This window comes from Catharus ustulatus, chromosome Z (assembly GCF_009819885.2).
Source record: "Catharus ustulatus isolate bCatUst1 chromosome Z, bCatUst1.pri.v2, whole genome shotgun sequence".
In the NCBI taxonomy this organism is placed as follows: domain Eukaryota; kingdom Metazoa; phylum Chordata; class Aves; order Passeriformes; family Turdidae; genus Catharus; species Catharus ustulatus.
In genome coordinates this window covers 25527186-25552402 of record NC_046262.2, presented here as the reverse complement: position 1 = coordinate 25552402, position 25217 = coordinate 25527186, and the positions used below count along the sequence as shown (strand labels likewise).

The 25217-nt window shown below is 40.9% G+C and overlaps 1 protein-coding gene across 9 annotated transcripts in view; it reads left to right on the top strand.

Annotated features, from left to right (window-relative positions):
* The window catches only part of ARHGEF28 (Rho guanine nucleotide exchange factor 28), a 129754-nt gene that overhangs the window by 50225 nt on the left and 54312 nt on the right, over positions 1-25217 (top strand). For 8 of the 9 annotated variants that reach the window (XM_033085282.2, XM_033085284.2, XM_033085283.2 and 5 more), the window contains 4 exons: positions 15341-15471; positions 17704-18008; positions 20443-20587; positions 21880-21994. In XM_033085282.2, coding sequence (XP_032941173.1) covers positions 15341-15471; positions 17704-18008; positions 20443-20587; positions 21880-21994 — 696 coding nt within the window. Of the gene's footprint in view, positions 1-5889; positions 6142-15340; positions 15472-17703; positions 18009-20442; positions 20588-21879; positions 21995-25217 lie in introns of those variants that run through there. The other variant, XM_033085288.2, reaches the window with a different exon arrangement.

Here is a 25217-nt window from a genome sequence, read left to right as displayed (position 1 = left end):
GTCGCGATCCTGTTACTAATTGGCCAATTTGTGAAAGCTGCGCACGGATTCTCGCTACGAACGAAAGTGCGGCTAATATTCGGGGTGCGGCTTATCTATTGACAAAGACAGCAACATTGTCGAGGCACCGGAAGTGCGGCTTATACTCCGTGTGGCTTGTATTCGTGAAACTACTGTACATTGTTTTTCAGTTTATCAAAGAAACAAGCCTGAAGTACCACCACTTACAAACAGTTGCTCTTCAAAAGAGGTTCATATGGCTAAGACTTCTTTGTAGAAGAATGCATAATTCACTGAATACCACAAACATCATATTTTTATCATTTATAACAGTGTTATTCTTGTTATAGGTATTCTAAGTGTAGTTGTCACCCTGCTTTCAAAGAAAGCATTAAAAAATAGCCTTAGCAATTAATTTTGTAATTAACATTACAATTAGAAATGTATCTGCTGGGTAATAATAAGCATTTAAATAGAATGTAAGCAATTTAGATAGCATGGTCTTCTCTTAGTCTGGATGGTTTGCTGCAACACAGTGATTCCATATGCCTTGTCTGGGAATGATAAAAAGATAGATCCATTTGGAAATAAATGCAGTTAAGCATAAAAACTGCACTGGCAGTCCAGCTTAAAGCAATCCAGAGAGCAGTGCACACAAATTGCCTATGCTTTTCCTGAAGCCTGCCACAATTGCAGTGTGTTTCAGTAAACTTGTGTCTTAGAACAATGTTTTTGGAGATGGATAGGGTGCTCTGCTGTGCTCAGCAGAGTGTCTGTGAAGGCAGCAGCTGTTCTGTGTTCCTTTCCAGGCTAGTGTCCAAAAATGGCACAAATAAGTAAATGAAAAATTGGCCCAAATTTATAGTACTATATTGTTATCTTATATTTTTCATTATTATTTCTGTTATCTGTCTACACAACATCTACAGAAGATCTACTTGTTATAGTAAAAGAGGTCCCTAATGTGGCTGAATTTTGTCATCAGCTGTTAGAATGGAAGAGTAAAGAACAGAGCATCAGGGGGACCTGTGAGCAATAGCCATTTAATCTCATGTCAGAATATGACTAGCTTTGATACCCAATTCACTTAGGACTGCACTTCCCTGGGAGCGCAAATTCTGCTGCTTTGAACTTGTAGTAGAGGAAAAGGCTCTGTGATGCTGGATGGTTATGATCTTCACCCTGTTGAAACATGTGGTTTCATCAGGGTTGAAAGCATGGAAAATAGGCATGTACCTCATTAATGTGTATAAGTCATGAAAGGGTAGGTTTCAAGAGGCTCAACCAGGCACCTTCTGGTCCACCTGGTGGTGCCAGGCAGCAGGACAAGAGGCAGTGGGGCAGAAACTGATGCACAGGAAGTTTCACCTGAACTTGAGGAAGAACTTCTTTACTGTGTGGATAACTGTGCACCAGAACAGATTGCCCAGAGAGTGTGGAGTCTCCCTCACTGGGGTTACTTAAGAACCATATATGCACAATCCTGTGCCATGTGCTCTGGGCTGACTCTGCCTGAGCAGGGAGATTGGACTGGGTGACCATTGTGGTCCCTCCCAACCCGACCCATCCTGGGGTTCTGTGATTCTGTTTGCAAGGAAGGCATGCAGTGCCAGAAACTGTTCTTCCTTCCCGGCTCTGATCCCCTCTGGGTGATGCAGTGTGGGTAGGCTGCCACAGGGTGCAGGAAAGGGAGATGGAATCTACCAATTACTGCCACAACATTGGGTAGTGATGATGGACAGTGACTGCCTGCCTTGGACCATTTGAAATCCACTGCTGAACAGTTTAAATCCCAAACTGCTGTGTTGCTTGTGGGAGACCTCTGTTTGCAAAATAAGAAAATAATGGGCCAGATCCTTAAACCAATAGCCTGAATCACCCATCAGAAACTTAGCAATAAGGAGGATTGTAAACAAAAGTGGAGGAGGTTATCAACTAAGATCTCAAGGATCTGGACTTGGTTCTTTGTTCTTTAGCAGTGAACAGTTCATCAAAGATTTGGGAAAGGGAGAGAATAGCAATGTGGCACAGCTTTTCTAACTATTTCTGTATAAACTTCCATAAGAAAGATCCCGGTCTTTAGTAGAGAAGAGAAATGAAAAAACTGATGTCTGTGACAAACCATCCTTCATGACCTATGAAGATGTTGATAGCCACAGTCTGCATTGCATCATTGTTGTGGGCAAATAGTGTTACAGTTGGAGGGTGCTTGGTGCCTGGCATCTGGTTGGTAATGTTTTCCTTTTAGTTGCCCTTAATTCATATTTGCTGTGTCTTGTTAAGTCTAATGTAGGGTAAAGGAGAGAGTTTGTCTTGGTACATTGTCTGATCCTCTCTGTGGGAAGATATGCTCTAATTAGTGAGAACAATGTAATGAAGAAGGTAGGAAAGCCACGTGTGCCTGTGGATCACAGAGACCAGTAGTGAAGATCACCTAACCCTTCCTACACCATTTTATCTTGTCAGATGTTTTGATGCACTTTGGGAAAGGATTGCAGACTCTGTTGGGCCTGGGACAGTATCAAGCTGGGGGAAATTAATTTCATTGCTGATATCAGGGCAGACTCTTCCCAGAGCTAAGTGAACAGGATGTTTTTGGTAGAGCTTTTGTTCTGGCAGCTCTCATCCTACCTGTGTCCAAAAGTGACCCTCTCCAGCTTGTCTGGGGAGTTGCTAACCACATTTTCCATCCCATATATGTCCCTTCTTCATCAGAGGAGGGGGCAGTGGCTCAGAGTTGTCCCCTTCTGCTCTGCCTGAGACAGAGAGCTGCCAGCTGTGGCTTAGCAGTTTGAGCAGAGGCAGCCCACCCACTCGGAACCACACTGCTGTTCATTGCGTGTGCGGGGAGGCAGCAGTGCTGTTGCATGGAGTCTGCGGATGTGGTGACATTCCTTCGCTTCCTTCCGTCTTGCCATGAACCACAGGAATGGCCAGACAATAGACAATACACTGTACTATCTCTGAAAAACATTTAGATTTTATGAATGTGTTTTGGTAAGCATTGGTTGAAAGAATTGAAGCCATTACATTATTTATCAAAGTGTTAGCCTTAGATAATACGGATAAACCCCCACAGCTGCTCTTTATCTTCACATCTATACCTTGGTATATATAATGAAAAATATTTTTTCAGTGGAAAGTGACGTTAATATTTTCCAGCTAAAAGCACTTTTTATCTCGCAAGTAGCCAGATTTCTGCGATAGCTGCCTGGAAATACCACTACTTTGGAAAGAAGGAGTGGTAGGTGAAAAGTGTGTTGGATCATCCTACAAAGTGCAAGAAACAAATATTTTTAGTCAGAGACTGTAGGGCCCTTCTTTGTGGCAAAGAACAGCATGACATCTTTCATGGTTGCATAAAGGAGTTTTACAAATAAAAAAAAGAAGCCTTTCACAAGGCCCAAACAGAGCAAGTAATGTGAGCGATATTCAATTAACCTTTCAAAAGTAGGGGTTAAGGTTGATAATTTATCTGTACTTTCAGACTGCCATTAACAAATTTCCATGTAAGATCCTATTCAGGTGGGGTTTCAGTATGCAGGTGAAAAGCCCAAGACAAAAAGATTATAAATAGCAGGAGTGCATGATCAGGATTTTACCACTGCAGAAATTTACTTGTTGGATTCTCTGAGAATTACGTAATAGGGCTGCTGTTGAAAAATTATTTGACAGTCTTAATCACTTATTTGGGTTAGAATGTTAAATGAACGTGGCTTGTTTAAGGCAGGGAAGACAGGCAGTAACTGAGCAGTCGGGGCAAACATTTATGCAGTGTACAGAGGTCATTCAGGAAAGTAAATGTCTCGGCATGTAAAATATTTTAATGCCATTAAATACATTGGCTGCATTTCCTCATGGTGAGTGTTTTGTTCAGCTCTGGTTACCCCTCCCTGGACTGAACGGAAGTCCAGGAAGACCAATGAGAGTGAGTTCTTTCAGCTGAATCTATAAGTGAAAAAAGCCAGATTTGCAGAAAAGATGCACAAATGGAGATACCATAGAAGTAAGCAAAATTTACCATTTCTCATAATATAGAACAAGAGAATAAAGAAATGTGAGAAATTTTACAACAGCTCTCTAAATTTAAACTGCCCTTTGTCGATGGAACATTGCCATTTGTGCATGTCTGAAATGAAAACTTTTATTCTGGTTGGCATTAAGTATATCCAATGAGCCAGACAGCACTGTTGTGTAGGGAAAATCACTGTGTAGAGGGGAAATCTCTGTTGGAGCAGTTGGGAAGGCTTTCCTTGAAATGCACTGTCCTTTTCTCAAACCGTGGCCCTGGTGGGAGGCAGGAAAGTGCCCTGGGTGGTGTGCAGGTGGGAAGGAGTACTTCAGTGCCTGCGTTCCTGTATGCCCAGGGGGTTTATCAGTGCAACTTGAACCTGACATTCCAGGGAGTGCAGATATTTTGAAGTGGATGCTTAAAGCATGGATTTATATCCTCCCTGTATTTTCCATTGTCTGTTGTAATTCCCTGGGGCAGTTAATTATACATATAAATCAAACAAAGTCTCTCTGAGTGTCTAATATTTAAAGTGAAAGTCGAAGGCTTCCAGTGTCTGGGGTGAATTATTCTTTTCAGGCCTAACAAAGCTGGCAAAACTTCAGTTAAGGGAACAGCAGAACAATGATGTGTTTCAACTGTGTTTTATGTAATTTGTGCACTTTATGAAGGGCTTGTATAATTATTTTATCCCTGAAAATATGACGGATATTTTTCTAATGGCTTTTGAATTAAATTTGCATTTGAATTGCATTATTTTCTTCAACAAATACATTGTTATCTCAGACTGAAATGTGGATCAAAGAATCACTTGAAACATAATACAGAAGTAGCACTGCAGACCCTAGCAGCCTGAAAAATAATTGAAGTGAAGTAAGGAATGTTAACAAGCTCAAATGTCATCATCTTCCAAAACCTGACATTTAAGCTGATCCACATTCTCTCTCCTCCTTTATGTGGAACACAAAACCACATACATTGTGGAGTAACTAAAAGAAATGTTTGCTGGAGTTGGTTAAGAAACAGTGGACATGTTATTTTTGTATTAGCTCTTGTATAGCCACATATAAGTTTGTTTGAAGAAAAATGTAGTTTGTGTAGCGTAAAGATGTTGGGGGAAGGGATAATGAGTTCCTACTGAATGCTAATTGCCTATGAGTTGTTCAGGGAGACTGTATAAGAATGGAAGATTTGTTGTAAATTAGTCACTAGCTGTATTGTGCATTGCAGTGAGGTTAGACCAGAGCTGTAAAGGTGCCAGCTCTAAAAAATCCTGATGGTTCACTGTCTAACTTGGTGACTGTGTGAAGGAGAAATTACTGTGCAGACTAAATATTATTGGAAAAAAATGCTCCTCTAATGACAGTGTAATCCTTCTTCGTGACACTTAAGCTTTAAGCTCATTTGATCTAGAAAGATGAGAGTGACAGATTTTGAGTGGGTTATCACTGCTTTTTGCAGCTGCAGCATTGTAAGGTCTGCCAAAATTATAAATGCTGAGAGGGGGGTACTTCTCTGAAGTGATACAGAGCCCAGAAGATTGATTAGTGCTCATAACTTGGTGTTCATCTTTGGCTTCTTTAGTTCCAGCAATTTGCCTGACCTTAATTTGAGACCTCCTAACCCCCACTTTTAACATGGAAACAAAGCTTTGCAATAGTTTATTTGCTTTTGAGAAGTATTTTCTCATTCCTTACCCAGCTCCTATTGTTTTCATTTGCATCAAAATGGAAAGGTAAGTTAATGATTCATTGGCACACAGTGACCTTTCAAATAGCTCTGGACCACGATGCAGCAGCTCAGCTCGAAGCTCTCATACTTTAACCTTCTTGTTTCTGCTTTAATATTTGCAGCCTGATCTGTCTACATGCCTGGACGCCTGAAGAGAGCAAACATTTACAGCTTCTCCCTCCCCTGTGTTTAGTGGGCAATTTGATCCTTCTTTGTCCATTCGTTTATTCCACATTACTCTTTGGCTTGACTTGCTATTGAGAACAACAAAGTGCAACTTTGGGAATCTGCTCTCTGTTGATTTAGCACAAAAATGGACTCAGACTCTGATTCACCTTTTAATTACTCTTGGCCTTCCTTACCTAAAATGAGGATTCGAAGAAGGGCATCCAAACCAGGTAGAAAAAGCTATCTTCTCTTAAATGACTCCTGCTTAACAGCTCTGCCTCCTTTTCTCTTTCTACTTCTCTGAAGGTGGCTCTATAAACGGCTTGTGTGAGGTAGATTTTCTTTCTATCAAAAGTCCACCTCACTGTTTTTTATGCCTTTTTAGATAATAGAGTTTGGATTCTTTAAGTAAAAAGAAAGTATATTTTCTCCAGGTTATGTACTATTCTTTAATTTTTTTTTTTTTATTTCTTTACTCTCTTAAGGCTTTTTTTCCCTTCTTGATGTATGTGTAGCTCTCACTGAACAACTGACACCCTGGAGCTGCTTGGCAAGGCAGCAGCTGCAAAAGTTCTGCTGGTTGCAGTTCTTTTCATTTAGGGAGATTTTGCTAACTCAACTATGCCTCAACAGCTAACAGGTTTGTTTTTTATTTTTCAATTGTGAGAAAAATCATACCAGTATGAAAAGAAAAATCTTTTGCTTGCTGCAAAAGAAAATGAAAAGGGTCAGTTACTGTCTTTGCACAGTTAGACATTATCCTTCTTAGTGGAAAAATCTTTGGGAGGTAGGGATTATAAATGCTGTCAGTGTGAGAAAGGGTGGTTTTAAGGAGGCTCAAAGACACTGACCAGTAAGTTTATGTAAGGAAGGATTATGATCAGAAGCTTTAATGAAGAAAGAAAAGTTTTTACTACATATAAAAGCAAAAGAATGAAGACAAAGAATGGCAAGAAAATATGTGATTTCTGTTTTCTTTCACAGAATTGGGAGTTTTTTGTGTTTCAGAAAGAGGAAATCACAAATCAGAGAAGTAAGATGCATCAGTGTTATTAAATTCAGTAAGCCAAGAGAATAATTTTTAGACAGACTGAGACTTTGACCTAGTTTAGAGTGAAAAATGTGTACCGAGCACATTTTAACGTGCAAGGCACTTCCTCAACTTTTTCCTTGTTTTCATGAGGAAATCCAACATTTCCCAACTACACAGGAGTTTCTGCAGTGTGTATGGATGCACATGCAATTTGCAGAGATGAAACGAGTTGCAAGTTGCACAGTATGTGTTTACTCCATCTCAGAAGAGGACTCATTTTATCTGTAAATGCTGTAGCTGTGCACTTGCCTGTCATTCACTTTTGTTCAGAGAGATTTTTTTAAAATACCCCACCATCTGTAAAGCACTGGGTACAGACGTGATGTTTGTATGTTACAGTACTGTACCTTGTTTTCCATCCCTGTTAGAAGTGTACCAACACATGCGGCTTGTGCACACAGCTGATCTTATACTTATAAGGTTGTTGGACCAAGAAGGTGATTTTGGGTACTTGTACGTATTTCAGTGGTAAAGTTCAAGGGTTCATTTGTGCTTGGGGAATTGAAACTCTGTGTGTTGATGTAACGGGAGGGGTGCCTTTACAAGAGCAGAGCAGGCTCATGATCTAAGCTCATGATCTATGTTTTTTTTCTGCAAGTGATTGAACATGACCAGTTGATCCTGGCATGCAGGTGTGGGGCACCTAGCTCATGGCTGCATTTCATTCCTTACGGGGGTTCAGGTCTCAGTGAACAAGAAAGACACTTGCAGTGCCTGGCAGGAAAGAGCCCAGGGTTCTTCCAGCCGCTCCACAAATCATGAAATCATGTACCTGCTCCAGCTGTTCTGGACCATGAAATATAAACTGCCACCCCTCCCCTCTGAAACATCAGGCTGTTGGTATCCTGGCCTAGGGTTGCTTCTCTTGGGAAGCTGGAGAGCTGTGCAGGCTGTCCCACTCTTCGGAATGGAGAGTCAAAGTTATCACACACCGCTTCCCACCATGCACATCAGTGTTTTCACATTTTAAGGCCCAAAGTCAGTTTTCATCACTGCTCAGGAACCTTTCAGAAAGGGTGTGCAGTCATTGGCCTTCCCCTGAACTCCTGGAGTCTGTCAGGAGCCAAGTGCAGACTTCCTTTGAGAAGTGCATTGCAGACCCCCTCCTGCTGAAGCTGCTGGGCATGGCATATTTAAAGGGTAATTAGGGTATACAGAGAATGTGAACATGACTCTGTCTTAGTGAGTGGACTGGGGAGGGGGTCTAGGGTTCTTTATGTGAAATTGTCACGAGGCATAGTCCTTACTCTGCACAGTCCTACCTGCTCAGGCAGTGAGTCTCTCAGCCTTTTGGGTTTTAAAAACCATCAGGGGTGTTGAGAATATCTGTCTCAGATGGGTCTGTCCTGCTGCACTGGGAGCAGGGAGTTACACACTCAGTCCACTCATGCAGAGGTGTGAAGTGAAACCAAATACTCCATATCACAGGAAAATTTTTTTTTGTTTGTTTTTATTTTTTTTGGTGTACTGTTCTATAAAATGAAACACCAACTTATTTCTGTTTGTATATTCATTTCTGTAATAGGTAAGGTACCTTCTTCAAGGGAGGGAGTCAGGACTGTGAATCTCAGGTTCAAAACAGATGCTTTCTTACAACCCACGTTTAGGTGACCAAGACCAAAGTCAGACTGACAAATGCTTTTATTCTTAGTGGCTACTTTAGGACCACATCTTGAATATGTTGGCATTATTTTCCAGCATTTATATGCCTGATCCCCATTGTTCAATACATAGGTAACACTGTGCTTTTGTTTCCACTTTGTAGATTTAAGACAGTTAGATATTCATCTATGACAATAGCACTTCAAAGCCTACATTATTTACCGTCTATGAAGGGTTATTCTCAAGGGTTGTTCTGCTTAATTTTGCTGTCCTGAGTAGTCGTGCTGTCTGAGTGAAGACCTAAGACACCTCAGGTGCAGTTCTCCCCCTGAAATCGGTTAAATGGTTCATATCTATGGATGTGCATGTTGTTTCAGTTGGACTCATGCTAGGAACTTCTTTCTTAAAATTCAGGTGGCCTGGATTTAGAGCAGTACATTTGCAGTGCTGCATCACCCATGTGCTTAGCTGCTTGTATTTTTCACTGACTTGCAATTATACATTAACCCCTGCACAGATGGCTGGGGGTTAATGTGATGAGCTGTCTGAAAACTATTCATTGTATTAGGAAGGGAATTCATAATTTCTTTCCTGGCTCTTGGCTTGGTCATGTTTATGTATTTAATTGCTCTTTTGCTGTGTGTTCTCCCATGAAAAAACTTAAGTTTTGATTTTTGTGAAAAAAAATCAGTGTTGTGTTCTTGCCATTTTCTGGCACAGACCATTAAAAGATATACATTTTCTTACACCAACATAAAACATGTTTTTAAATACTTCTATGATGATAATTTTTTTGTTTGTTTTGTTTTATTTTAAATACAGTATTTGTATAAGCTTTGTGGCTGGTAAAATGTGCAGCCCTTGCTGTATAACTCTACAATATTAGAGAAGATGTAGAGAACTTGTGCCTAGTTACTCTTTGATCAAGATCTTTTATTTTACCCATGTTTGGAGATTATTCTTCCCAGCATGACATTTAAATAACATACAGATTTATTTTGACTGTTTATCAGGCAGATGGCAGAGAGACACAGGCTCTTCTAAAGGAGGTATGTCCTTATTCTTTTTCTGTGATCACACTGTAGCGCCAAAGGGTGTTCAGTTCAGGCAGAAGGATTAGCTTATTGAGCTGTGCTTGCTAGGTTGTTTTAGCAGCAAAGTTAATTCTCCTCTGTTCTATTCAAGTCTTTCTTACTTTAGTAAGCATCTTGAAATCCATTTCAAATACCTTACAGAATCTAAACTCTTCTGGGGGCACCTTTGCCAGTATGCTCTGGCAGTCCTGTCTTTTCACAAACTATGATGAATTTTTGCATCTGCAATGTGAACAACCTTTTTGAACGCCTAGGAGAGATTTTTGAGACGTTTTATTTGAAAATTGATTTTGCTGATATTTTTCATCTTTCAGGCAAGCACAGCCTTGCTCCATATTACTGCTGGTACCCAGTACAGTGAGTTCCTACTGCTGCCACGTTAACCTGCAGGGAAAGGTCTGCAGATGGATCCTGTAAGGACTTGCAGCCAGCAAGGCAGGCTGGAGGCAGTTAGTGAAGCTGGAGGAATGAAGTGTGTGACTTGGACATTTGCAATGATTTTGTCACTTTTTAAACTATGTGGGCCATTGTGGTGGAAATAAGTTACTAGCATAGTCAATGTGTAATTAATATTGCTCTTCCCCACATTCAGCAAGGCTTTAGACTTCTCATGTTACAAAGTCAGTTTGATGCCTTTCCTTGACACGTTTGAAATTTAGGGGGGAGGGGGCAAAGTGGGGTCACACTGCCATAGCACTCAATGATCTCAAAGGTCTTTTCCAATGTACATAATTCTATGATTCTATGAAGCCTGAAATAATTTTTTACCATTTAAAATCCCAATGAATATTTATTTAGTCATCTCACATTTAAAAACAGACTAACTGGAGCATCTCTGGGAAAAAATATGGCATTTAATGGGGATAATAAATAAAGGCTTACAGACCAAAGATACTGCAGGTAGCATATTCTGCTGTAGCCTGTACTTGCAGTATCTTTCTCCAGAATTTGTTACTTAGGTTGTCAGTCTTGTACAGAATTTTAAAATTATGTAATGTGTTGTTAGAAGGGGGATTTGGGTTCTTTCTGGTTTGGGATGTGCAGTTCACCAAGTGACGGTGAAGATCCCATGTGACATCCCACCCTGAAGGGGAAGAGATCACCCAAGATGCTCGTAGATAGTCATATTCAAAATGAATGGCAAGAGACCACAAAAGCTTTCAAAATTTTAGTAGTAAATTACAACATGGCATAGAAACTGTTATAAGGTAGTTCCTGATGTCCTCCTGTAAGCACACAACAGTGGGTTTTGGGTAAAGAGGTGGATTGAAAGGGAAGAGAGAGTGAGGGAGATGTATTAAAGAGGGGGAGAGAGAAAGAAAGGGAGATCACCAGAACTGGCGTTAGTGTCAATCCAGCTAGGGGGGTGTCCAGGGTCCTGGGGCTCATGTACAGCCTAGTTTTGGAGGAGTATGTTTGCTTAGATAGTTTTTTCACACTCTGGAGCTAAGTTTCTTGCTTTCTATACAAATGAGTTATTATGCACAGTCCATTTTTCTGGACCTCCCTGGAACTGGGTCAGAGGGCTTTGGGGGTCTTGGGTTGTCTTGACTCCTCCCCTACAGTCCATGCCTACTTTTTGACCTCATTCCTGCACTTGAGCTGTATTGTGTTGTGCTTATCTCCAGGATCCAGAAGAAGGACATTTGTCTCAGAAAAGTGCTGCCCTACCTCTTGAGCCACATCCTGTTCCCTCTCACAGCATGTCATTACTGACAATGCTTGGCTGGCTCCGCAGCTGTCCGTCGGTGTTTGTGACATACACATCAACCTCCTAATCCTTGGGGTTTCTGCACCCCAGCAGTTGGGGGTATAGCTGAAGTAAAGAAACTGACTTCTTAGGCTCAGGTTTACACTGTGATATTGGAATCCTTAGTGCCTGAGCTGTTTTTTAGGGGTATGTGTTGAACCTGTGCCAGCCCAATATTGGAGGTGTACACCACCCTTGCCTGTTGTACCCAGGGGTTTATATATGAGAGGGAGTGCCGGCTGGGGAAGGTAATAAGCATACAAGAAGAAATGGAGAGTCTGAAACTTTGTTTTTTACCTTGTTGGTTTAAGACAAACCCTTGGAAAGCTTTATTTGCCAGAAGAAAGTACTGTCCATTTTGCCAAATCACATTTCCATGTAATGTGAGCTACCAGAGTTTGATGAGCTGCTGTAAAAAACAATGCTTTTATATTATTTATAAACAAAGGCTTTGGGATCTTTTCAGACATAAGGAAATGGTTTCCAGCTTTAGCAGTTCTCAATATGACAACCACTAAAATCATGTTAAAATTCTTACAAGACAGAGAAACAAAATGAGATACGTAAGGATATTTTAATGGTATGAGATCCCACAAGGGCTGCCAGGGGGCAGCCAAATATTCAGAGTGTGCCATTTCTGAATGGGAATTTCCATCTTTCTCTAAGTACAGAGGTTACTGTTCTTAAGCTTTATGAGATAGCATCTTGAAATTATATGAAAGCTGTGGTTTATCATTACAGATTTGGCAGTGGTTTGGGACGTCTTTTTTGTCAAGCAACAAATGCACCAGACCTTAACAAGTGTTGTTTCTAATCCACTTGTATTTTTTCATTAGGAATTTTCTTGCAATCTAATGCCTATAAGCATCTTGGATGGGCTTTGAGCAATCTCATCTAATGAAAGACGTCCCTGGGCATGGCAGGGGCTGGACTAGATAACGAAACCATGCTATATGGCTCTGTGACTTTCCAAAACAGTATGTTGCTTTACTAATATAGTGTGAGGAAAGTCTTTAGTGGCATTTTTTCCTTTACATTTCTGTAGAAAATAAATTTCTGATGCAGCATAAAAAAGATTTTAAAAGTAATAGTCAATAACAGTCAAACTCAAATTACAGTAATTTCACTATTATAAGCTGCACCTGATTATAAGCTGCACATCCGGGTGTGAGCAACTGTCTTGAGTTACAATACAGGTTGTGATAAAAGGTGTCTATTCTATCACCAACTGTTGAGGATGGGGGCAGTGATCCTTATCTCCACGAGAGATATTCTGCTAATGGACCATCCATTGAAACCAGGCAGGGCATTATTCTTTATCTTTTCACAACCCATCCTTCCTCCATGAGTCATTTTCTGCTAACGGCCCATTGAGTCCCACTGTTTGACTGATAAAATTACTGCATCCCATTGGGAGTTGCTCCAGCCAGGGCGAAGAGCCCAACATTTCTTACCAAAATAAAAACAGAGGTTTTGGGAGACACTAAGGTAGCCTTTTCTCCACTGGACTCCAGAGGAAAACTGGATTTCTCCACATCACCACTGGACTTCTGGAGGGAAACTGCACCTTTCTATAGGACCACTGCTTCAACTGCATCACATCTGTCACTGCACGAGGATGCAGCCACCATTTAATGGGACTGCTACCAACACCCTGCCTGACAGGGTGTCAGGTTGTACTCTGACTTTGTCAGGGTTTGGAGTTTGTTTCTTTGTAGTACTGTATTTCTATTTTAATTTCCCTAGAAAAGAACTGTTATTCCTAATTCCCATATTTTTGCCTGAAAACCCCTTGATTTCAAAGTTATAATAATTTGAAGGGAGGGGGTTTACATTCTCCATTTCAAAGAGAAGCTCCTGCCTTTCTCAGCAGACACCTGTCCTCCAAACTAAAACAGTAACTTTTCATTCTTTGACCATATATAAGCTGCACCTGATTATAAGCCGCACTTTGGTTTCGGACCAAAATTTTAGTCAAAATGGTGTGGATTATAATCGTGAAATTACTGTAAATTTATTGAGTACAGTAATTTCACGACTATAAGGCGCACCCTTTTGACTAAAATTTTCCCCCGAAACAGGAAGTGCGCCTTATAGTCTGGTGTGCCTTATCTGATGTATAAAGTTGCAACATTTGCCACCCTGGAAGTGCGAGCCCGCTGGCATTGGGGCGGCCCCCGTGTGAGGCGGCCCCACCGGCATCAGGGTGCCCCCCCCCGCACGGGGATGGGGAAAGCCGCCGGAATCACAGCTTTCGCCGCGTGGGGGGGCGAAAGCTGCCGGAATCAGAGCGGCTGCCGCGCGGGAAGGGGGAAAGCCACCGGAATCGGAGCGGCTGCCGCATGGGGAGGGGGCAAGCAACCGGAATTGGGGCAGCGGCAGCATGGGGCAAGCCTGCTGGCATCGGCTCACCCGGAGCGCCAGGGGACTCCCGGAGTGCACCAGCAGTGCGGGGTTCCTGGTGCGCCGGGGAGCGCGTGACACCCAGAGTGCCAGGGAACTCCCGGAACAGCGGGGCCCTGGGGACGCTGCACGGAGCAGCGGCGGGCATAGCCCGGCCCTGCCGGGTACAGGCAGGCCCGGGGGCCAATGGCTGCCGGGTTGAGGCGGGGCCTCGGCCAGCAAGCGCGTGGGGGGAACTGGGGGCGGAGCCTTGCTGCAAAAAAAAAGTGCGCCTTATAGTCCGGTGCGCCTTATATGACCTACAAAGTTGCGAATTTTGCCGACTGCTGGGGGGTGCACCTTATAGTCTGGTGCCCCTTATGATCGTGAAATTACTGTAGTCTGATTTTGGATATTTTGCTGGGTGCAACACTTTCCTCTATCACATCATTTTACACTAGTGTGTCTCGATTCACTTCCATTGGCAATGCTTGACTTGCAGGATTTTAAGGAAAACTATCTTGTGACTGTGATTTTTTTAGCCTGTTTTCACACAGTCTACAAACAAGCCTACTTTGTTAAATTTTACTTATTTTACTTATTCAGAAGATAACCCGGCTCAAATGCGGGACTGGTATGTGGTCTTCATTCATATAGCCAGCTTTAAGAGAAGTGGCTTGCAGGACAGGATTTTTTGCTGCTCAAAGGCATAAAATACACAGCCCATCCAACTTTCTTTAATATTTGCAGTCATGAGCCCACTTTTGAAAACTAAACTCTGGACGTCTGTTGTTGATTTCTGGTGAAATTGGTCAAAAGCAGATCAGATGCAGTGTTCATTCTAAACATCCTGTGCATGGATCAAGCCTTGCTGTCACTCTCTAAAGGCAGTATTAGTGGTAAATGCCACTAACATTCATTTATACCCCTTTTTTGTACTTATTTTCTGTTTGGTCAGTGTTTTTTGTTCATTTGTTTGGTTTAGTTTTTTGGTTGGTTGGTTTTGTTTTAAGAACAGCAATCTGATTTCTTGGTTTGAGATTAGTATTTATGTGGCTACCAGTAGGTAAAATGCTTTAGCAGAATCATTATTTGACTGCAATTAAACAATATTTCATTTATTTAATGTATCAACTGTCAGGTATTTAATGTGTCAGTAGAATCATGCATAATTTTTCCCAACCCATAAATCTTGTCCTGTGTTCTTCTGTAACCACAAATCTCTGCAAAGTTCTATCTTAGGTGGAAAATAGAAGCTTTTGCTAACCAAGATACAGGAACATTTATTTTCCACTTATGTGAATGATTCTGTACCCTTGAGATTCTTGTCAGCTATAGGCTTGCTGGAGCATATAGCAAGTTTTGGGCAGTTATGAAATGAGCATGTTTTGATGCAGTCGCACAAATATTACTCAAATTGTAATGCCATTTTTATGGCAGTATTTATACATGAGAAGGAAATAGTTTAAGATTTAATGGCAATTTTCCCATAATTTTTTATTTTTCAGAGCACAGACACTCTACCCTTGATGTACTTAGGAAATTGAAGCCTCCCCCTACTTTCTTTGCTGCAACCAGACTTTCTCCCATGCTGAGTGGAAATGATGAAGTATATGCAAACTGCATGGTAGTAGACCAAGTAAGCTTATATTTGAACTTCTGGGTAATTTTTCTTCATCTTCTGTTATTTTATTGGCATGATAGTAAGATCTGCATCTGTCAGCAATGGTGTGCTGTCAATTATTAAAATTCTAAATTATGAGGTCTCTTTTAACAGATTCAGTCAATTATAGGAATTATTCTCCCTAGCCTTAAGAAAGAACTCTAAGGCAGGTATTATTATCTCTTCTGTACATTTGTGAAGTTAAATTATAAGATCACAGTGAGGCTTAGAGGCTCAACACAAAGAACATGCTGGTAAAAAAGTGAAACTGATGTCCTACAATTGTCATGGAACATTCTGATATTGGAGATCCTGATTAGTATTCCCATTTGCCACCAACACTGGAGATGACCTAAACTGTCCATACCAAATTATATTTTACATCACTGTGTTGCACCTGGAATCTGACCTCCATGGTCACACTTAGAGACCATAATTTAGGCCAGGGGCATGAGCCTGACTAGTCACAACATGGGTGTGGTGGCTGGGTCTAGATAAACAGATGCCAGATTCTGGTGGTGTGTAGCTATTTTTCAGTGATGCTTTAAGTGATTTATTTATTTGTAACCTGCTTTGGACTCTCCCTTGCCTGAAAGTTAGAATATAAGAGTAAGAAATTATCAGATAATGTTAGAAGTCTGAGATTTTGCAAGAGTGATACTTTTTCCCTATTTCTTTGCCTCCTGCCTGTCCCTACCCCCATTCCCTGAAACACTTCACCCACTGCATTCACTGCAGATCCAGTTCATGTGAAAGCTGAGATGGAAGTTTAAGTCAGAGGCTGAGTGTGTTCAAAATGCACTGAAGAGATGTAATATGTATTACAGATGAATGTAAGAGATGAATGTATATAATAATGACCCATGAGTGAACAACTGTCAGGGGGACTATAAAGTGCAATCTTTGAACCCTTGATTTGAACAATATAGAGGTTGGAGGGACAGAGCTCCAGAACTGCATATCCATTACAGATGGAGATGTTACCCAAGTGTTTCGCTGAGGGGGCCTTCAGCTTGGGTTGCTAACCTTTGCTCAGTAAGTGACCACATTCTGCTTTTTAAAATTGCTGTCTGGGGCCAAATTGTCCTTTAAGCACCATCAGCAGGAGCCAGAGTGGCTGCTGGAGAAGGTCCTTCTGGTGCTGAGGAGGAACACTGCCCAGACAGGAATATCTTTTCAGGGAGGAACAACTGCGTAAGACCTGGGAAAAGCATTTCCCCTTTGTGCATGTCATGTGCACAGGACAACAAAAGTATTTCCAGACTTGCATGAACTGTATCTTTGAATGCAAATGTGGGCTGCTGTAAAAATGCCAGCAGTTCTTCCTGTCTTTCACTAAGAGAAACATAATTGAGATGGGGATGAAAGCACATCTCAAGAGGAACTGGAAAAGAGGATGTCAACAATCAGAAAGACCAGGGCTTTGGAGATGCTTGCAATCCTTCCTATATTCTTGTTTTCATACAGGTGCTTTTTGGAGATTGAGTGTTTTGACTGGCAATGTGAGTTTTCAATATTATTCAGTATCTAATTACATGACTGTTGCCTCTAGCTAAAAGACTAACAGTGAACTGTATTTTAGTATCTTCTGCAGAGTCAACAAGGAATTCAAAGAATTATTTGTGACTAGAGGCTAAACCCTGATCCCTGTACCTGAGAAAATAGAATTCCCAAATCCATTCCTGTCTTTGAGCAAAAGGAGAGGTGTTTCAGGCCCTGAATTGCTTAATAGCAAAAAATAAGAGTCCTTTCCCTTCCTCCCCTAGAGAAACTCTGTTCCAGGTCATATATATTTATCTCAAAGCTTAGGAAACTGAAACTGGTGCTGAAAAATTAAAAGTTTGAATTCTCTTCCCTATGTCTCCTATGCTAATATTTTATGCATATTTTTTTCTTAGCTCAAGGGTAGTTTTTAGTAAAATCTATAAATATATGTATCAGTATATTTAATAAAAGATAGAAATATGAGTGAGAAATTCAGTAGACTTGGGAATATTAATTCATTGCTGCTATAATTAGGAGAAAAAGTAATGCAAAGTCTAGAATCTCCTAGTCATGTAAATTGCCTTAAATTCATGTGATGTAGAAAGTAATAGGGAAAACCTCCACAAAATATGTAGCCATAAATAAAATGGCAAACTTCTCAGGTCCTTGTTTCCTGACAATGTGTCTTGTTGTTGCCTCTTACCAGCACTCATTTTTTACCAGCAGGCTGGAGACTTAAAGACTAACTACATTCATGGAGATGGTGTCAGCAGTGAAACGTGTCTGAATCCCACCAACTCAAACCTGATGGCTAAGAGCTCTTCATCTCCCTCCCTTGAGAAGAATGATCAATTTATGTATCTCCCAAATGAAGAAAGCCAAAGGGCAGTAAAAAAGGAAGAAAATGCAGGACCAAGACATACCATTTCACCTTCTCATCTGTATGTAGCAGATTCTTATCTTCCATTCAAAACCCATGGATTTATTAAGGATCGGGGCCAACTTTATGCTGACATGAAAAGAAGAAGGTATGAAATTGACTTAATGCTATGGCTGTAATAAGGATTCTTTATAACCACCTTTTGTTTAAAAAGGTGAGGCAGAATCTGAAATAATAAATAGTATTATTGGGGTGAAATCTCTGTTTTTCATCACTAGTATTTATTGCCCTAAGAATCTGTTTTCATAAAATAGCTGTGAAGATATTTTTAACACATCAAAGTGTCTTATTATTAAATGGATACTTTTATACATTTACTTTTTGTATGCAAATACTCTTTACAAAATAAAAAATTGAATCAGCTCTTCATTTTTGACAGGTAACAGAATTTCACTGTGGTTCTCCTCAGTTATATTTTCCATTAAGAAAATAGTCCAAAATCTGTTGAAATCTGTGGGAATCTTTTAAGTCTTTAAATAGGCCTGTAGAAGGACTGTGTTATTCCTGATTGTGTAGGTATTTATCTTGAAAGTTGCAGTGCAGAGTGTAGCTGCTGTGTATGACAAGTTCAGACCATTTTCTTCTCCACTGCTAGTACACATGGTTTGCTGCCATTTGTCTGAAGAACCTCTTTGAAATCGTTTCAGAAATGCAGAAAGCTTTGAAGATAGAATTATAATTTTTCTCATTAAAATTAGATTTTTTACAAATTATTTAAAAATTAAATAATTTTACAATATATTTTCTTGAGGAAAAGGTTTTAATGGTTCTTCGAATAGATGAGACTCCTTGTGCAGGAGAAAATCTGAATCTTGCTCCCACCTTTGAAAGGTATTAGAATTAGTTGGAGGTAGAACATCAGATCCTTGTGAAAACAGTAAGGTAGAGAAGGGTCAGCCAATTATTATTCAAAGTGGGCAATAAAATTTTCTCTACCTTAATTTTGAATTTCTTATGCAACTGTGAAGTCCCACTAGGAGGAAACTTTGACACAGATAATACAACAAATGTCAGACAGAGTTTTTCTTTCACAACTTTTTTTTTTGGTTTTTTTTTTTGTTCTTGTTTTTGATTTGTGTTTTTGTTGTTGTTGTTTGTTTGTTTGTCTTCTTGCTAACTATAGGGATGTCATGTAGAATACTGTGCTTCTAGTCAGAAACGCTTTTATCCTGTATATATTTCAGATAGTCCCACTCTTTTGGTTAGGTACCTGAATGAGAACTTTGAGAGTGTATGTAAATTTTCAGAGGTATGTCATTTGCCTTAATATGTCATATGATATATGTAAGTGATCCAAATATTACACATAAAATAAGACTAGTAGTATGTAATTCTATTTTTAAACCAGATTTTCATGTCAGAAAAGTTCCCTGGAGAAGTTATCATGGTAAGTCATGGACACTTCTCTGTTGACATAGACATGCATTGCTTTTTCAATTTTTACGTGTGACAGTAACTGATAATGCATTTATATATTTGTTTCTGAGATGTCATGTGGAGTGTTATTCAGAAACATTGCAAAATACTGTCTCTAGAATTGTAATAAGGAAGTAGTTTCAGACAGTCGCGATAGATTTGTGCTGCTAAAAAGTAGTGATGTGTGAAGGAATTTTTGTGCTATTATCCCTGGTAGGAACTCTGGCTATTTAGAAATACCACACATAATTTAAAGTTTTATGTTGTAAGGCTGGAATGTTACTGCAAGCAGTCAACCATTCCTTCCAGTCACTCTGATGAAGAGACTATGAACTTGCTCTTGCAGGTAACAGGACTCGTTCTGGGAAACTCTAATACTGCTGAGCAACCTTAGGACACTCTCCTGTTCAGGAACCCTTGGCAATAAAATAGTCTCTACGTGTTTGACATATTGATTTAGCCAGAGATTTTTCAGTCTGCTTGTTACTCTCTATGTTTTTAAATGTTTGTCTTTTGAACCGAATCTCGTAAACTATTTCAAGACCCTTCTTAGTCTTTTCTTAGTGTTTTTCTCTTCCATTTTCTGTCATGAAGTCACAGATATAGATGAAAATATGTCTGTGAATAGCCATGTCATATCTTCCAAATACACAGATGCATGTTATATCCATCTGTACCCATGTATCTTGATACTGAAATCCAAAGTAGTTCACTCAGTTCTGCTTATTGTCTCAGCTCTCCTTATGTTTATGAAGTGGAACAAAAAAAAAATCTCCTTTTTCGGGAGATGCTGACCATGTGTCTGAAAGTCATGATCCAGAGATGGCTGGCTGTGGTGGGAGTGTGCAGATCATGGGTGATGCAGATATCTGTAGTGCAGATATGATGAGAGTGCATCAGAGAGTCTTGGACAGAGAAACTGAGTACCTTGACCCGGTGACTGCAGACCAGAGAGAGGCCTCAGTGCATGGTTTACCTGACATAATCGTGGTGGCTTGGGCTGTCATTGCTCAGGCGATTCAGCTGTATCTTTGCTTGCTGCATTAAGGTTGAAGTAAATTGCTATGAGGAATTCAGGGAAGTTAAGACTTTACTGTCTTCTTCAGTTCAAGTCTTGATGACCTTGAAGTAGACAATGGAACTGGAGGTGTGTCGGACAGATCCCATGTTCACTACCCTCCCCTCAGCTCTTCAGAGGCCATGGCTTCTAGCAGAGATGGATTGGACTTACCTACAAGTCTGCAGCCCAAGGTATTTGATCCTGCCTTGGTTTGAATTGTTTTCCTTTTATGTAAATCACTAAAACTATGCAAGAAACATCTGAATCTGAAGAAGGAAGGTGAATTCCCAGCTGACAGTGCTAGTCTTTCCAGAGACCACTCACACAGAGTTGTAAGGCTGGATGTGGCTGGGCTAGGCAGCAGCCGTGGAAAGAAAGTGTCCATCAGAGATTTGCCTCAGCTTTAAAAAACAGACCATTTATCAGAAGTGTTTCAAAGTAAATATTTCAGGTTCAGTGAATCAGCATTTTTAAGACAGAATATATTTAGTGAGATGTTTAACCAGCTCTATCTAGCTCTAGTGAAAGAGCAATGCCTTGTAAAGTATAAAACTGGCCTGCTATGTGTTTTTAAAGAATTTATAAGATGTTTTAAACTAAAAACTCAGGGAAATTCAGTTGAGGTGTCCATTGATTTACGTAAATATCTTCATTATGGTTTTCTGAAGTATCCTGTCTACATTAATTTTCATTGGACCATGGTGCCATTTCCAAGTTATTCAGACACATACATAGAGTTATTTCTTGTTTGCAGAGATTCTTTAGGATTTTTTTAAATGCACTTGTTGCCACTGCAGAACTTTATCTGATCTTTACCAAATGATTACATGAAGGGAGAAACAGAGTTCAGCATGAACTTGATTTTGGGTAGAGCTAATTTAAAAAAACGATGAGGTAAGCACTTTACAGGAGTTTTAGGAATAATCCATTGAAATGTAAATGATGTATCAAAAATTAGGAGATTTCCTTTCAAGTCTTACTGTTAAGATATTTGGTAACTGGAAAATATTTTCAAATACAATAATGATGCAAATCAAAAAACAACATAGTGAAATGAGAAAGAGGTTAACTCCTTTCTTTGGAAGCTCTGATATCAGTAATTACCAAAGCATGGCCAAAGTCTCCATGGAATGTTCTAGAAGAATTAAAGTACTAAGATTATTGCCTTCCTTGGTAAAAGAAGATTGCTTGGTCATCAGAAATAATGGCCAACAGTACTGTGTGGATGTTGCTTGTTGCCATATTGGAGAAGAATGTAAACTTTCTTTTAGTCTTGCACCCACAACTTATTTCCTGTAGTATACAAAAATTTATCATGGTGGAAATATGACAGACTTCCTAAGAATTCACATTAAGCTGTCAAAAAATCAACTTGAAGCCAAGAAAATATATGCGAATCATCAGCTGTTCCTGATTTATTATTTTTCTGTTGCTGATGCGTTTCAAAGTGATTCAAGGTTTCTTTTGCTGCAATTTGTTCTAGGAATGCACAGTGTTTGGGATTCGGTCGCGCTCCTATTCCTGCTCCTCACCCAAAGCTTTGGTAGGAAGACCTCGCATTCCTCGGGACTTTGCAGTTTCAAAGGATTCAAATGGAGGTCAGTTCTCTGTATTATTTGCATTTTTCAATACCTGCTTGCTTCAGGCCCAGTGCTAATGACATTACTTTACAGAGCACACGAGTGTGTATATTTGGTAACCTTCTGGTAGCCCTACCTTCACCCCTCAATTTTGTCCCATCTACAGCCCCATCGTGCCTCCATCATGCCTGTGATACAGTCACTGATCTTGAGAGGACAATAGCAAAAAAAAAAAAGAATGTAGGTAAGGGCAGTAATCCTCTTTTTGGAAGATCTTACTCCTAGCCTCTGCTAAGTGTCTGGGAGAGGCCAGGAGGAAGCTCAGGATGACACAGAAGAGGCATCAGAATGGCCAATGGTTCCAGCTTCCCACAGATCCTAGGGAATCTCTGAAACAGAGGTGGGCTGAGTATCTCTACAGGCTGGGAAGCAAAACCCACCCACTTCATCAAGTGGAGTCAGATGTCTCTGCAAGAAGCTTGTAATTTTAATGACTTGTCTCTGACACACTTTATTTCCGTACACATAGTTTCATAGTTTTAGAAGACAGCACATACTTTTCTCAGTGAGGAGATGAGTTATATTTGAAAAGTGTGAGATACATACACTGCACTTTTCATACAGCTCACATCACTTTAAAAACCTTCATTTCAAGAGACTTGACCTCTGTCTCTGTAAGCCTGATGGCTGTATACTTTCAGCTTGTTTCTCACTCCAGTATACCTTCAGTTTTTCATTAGCCCAGAGTAAGAGACAATAGATGTGAGCTGCAGTGAACAAGATGGATTGGGCACCCAAGAGAAGTTGTGGAATTATGTATCATTGGAAGTGTTTAAGGCCAGATTGAGCCGGGTTTTGAGCAACCTTGTCTAGTGGTGGCATCTCTGCCCATGGTAGGGGGTTGGAACTAAACAGAATAATGGAATTAAAGTTGGAAATTATTCCAAGGTCACTGAGTCCAGCCTGTGATTGAATACCATCGTGTAAACTAAACCACAGCACTAAATACATCCGGCTGTTTCTTGAACACTTCAGGTGACTCTGCCACCAACCTGGGGGGCCCATTCCAATGCTTGACTACCCATTCAATGAGGAAATTCTTCTTGACATTCAACCTGAACCTCCCTTGGAGCAGTTTGAGGCTGTTTTCTCTTGTACTTGTTGACTTGGAGAAGAGGCCGACCTCCACGTGGCTGCACACTCCTTCAGTCCCCCTGAGCTTCCTTTTCTCCAGGGTTTCTAAACAACTCCAGCTTCCTCAGCTGCTCCTCATAGGACTTACTCCCTAGACCCTTCCCCAGCTCTGTTGCCCTTCTCTGGGTATGCATGAGCACTACAGTGTCTTTGTTGTGAGGGGCCTAAAACTGAGCACAAGATCTGAGGTGTGGCCTCACCAGTACCCAGCACAGGGGGACAATCCCTGCCCTGCTCCTGCTGGCCACACTGCTGCTGGTACAGCCCATGATGCCATTGGCCTTCTTGGCCACCTGGGCACTGCTGGATCACGTTCAGCTGCTGTCAGCAGCACCCCCAGGTTCTTTTCCTGTGGGGAGCTTTGCAGCCACTCTGTCCCAGCCTGTGGCACTGCCTGGGGTTGTTGTGACCCAGGGCAGGACCCAGCACTGGCCTTGTTGAACCTCACACCACTGGCCTTGGGCTATGATCCAGCCTGCCCAGATCCCTCTGCAGAGCCTTCCTGCCCTCCAGCACATCAACACTCCCGTCCAGCTTGGTGTCATCTGTGAACTGACTGAGGGTGCATTTGATGTCCTCATCCAGATTAGTGCTAAAGTTAAAAACAAAATGGCCTCCATGCTGCCCCCTGAGGAACAGCACTGGTGACAGACTGAAAACTGGATGTTTTCATTCACCACCAGTGTCTGGGCCCAGCCATTCAGACAGTTTTTTATCCAGCAGAGTGCACATGTCCAAGCAATGAAGTACCAGGTTCTTCAGGAGATGCTGGCTGGGCCTGATGCCCTGGTTGTCCTGTATGTGCTGATAATCACACTCAAGATACTCTGTTCCATAACCTTCCCCAGCACTGAGGTCACCAAGGTCAGGCTGACAGGCCGGAGTTCCCCAGATCCTCCTTCCGGCCCTTCTTGTAGGTGGGCACCACACTTGAAAATCTCCAGTTGTCTGGGGTGTCCCTGGTTAAACTAGAATTGATCACAAGTGAAGCAGAGTGGCTTGGCAAGCTCTTCTGCCAGCCCTCTCAGTACTCCAATGATCTTAGAAATCCTTTCCAACCCTAACCACTCTGATTGACATTCAATATGACATTCATATGAAAACATACAAAAAGTGAGGAAATATTATCATTAACTCTGAAAGCATTTAACAACTTCAAAAACTGTTGTGAGGGTGAGTGATGCAATGTCTACAGGGTTCTTTTTTCCTAAGAAACTGAATTAAGCAGTGCAGCAAATAACTTCTTTTATGTTACTCAAATCCACTGTAAGATTTAATGTCCCCTTGTAAGGAGGAGTAAGTATTGCAGCCTGCAGCATGCTGCTGTGCTATATTTTCCTCCATCGCCAAAGATGGAGGGAATTGTAATGCTATTTGAAAGGTATTTGTAAGTATTTATATACAATACATCAGGTGAGAAGTCTTTGAAAAAAACAAGGCAGATGAAAAAGCTAGAAGTATGTCAGCAGAATAGTAAAGCCCTATGTCACGCTTAAAGTTACAGTAATTTCACAATTATAAGCTGCACCATTTTGACTAAAACTTTGGTCCGAACCCGAAGTGTGGCTTATAATCAGGTGCGGCTTATATATGGACAAAGAATGAAAAGTTGCTGTTTTAGGAGAACAGATGTCTGCTGAGAAAGGCAAGAGCTTCTCTTTGAAATGGAGAATGTAAACCCCCTCCCTCCAAATTATTATAATTTTGAAATCAAGGGGCTTTCAGGAAAAAATATGGGAATTAGAAATAACAGTTCTTTACTAGGGAAATTAAAATAGAAAAACAGTACTACAAAAAAAAACAAACTCCAAACCCTGACAGAGTGCAAGCTGACACCCCATCAGGCTGGGTGTTGGTAGCAGTTTGATTAAATGGTGGTTGCAGTCCTCCTGCAGTGACAGATGTGGCTCAGTAGGAGCAGTGCTCCTGCAGAAGGTGCAGTTTCCCTCTAAAGGTCCAGTGGTGATGTGGAGAAATCTGGTTTTCCTCTGGAGTCCAGTGGAGAAAGGGGCTCCCTTAGTGTCCCAAAACTCTGGTTTTATCTTGG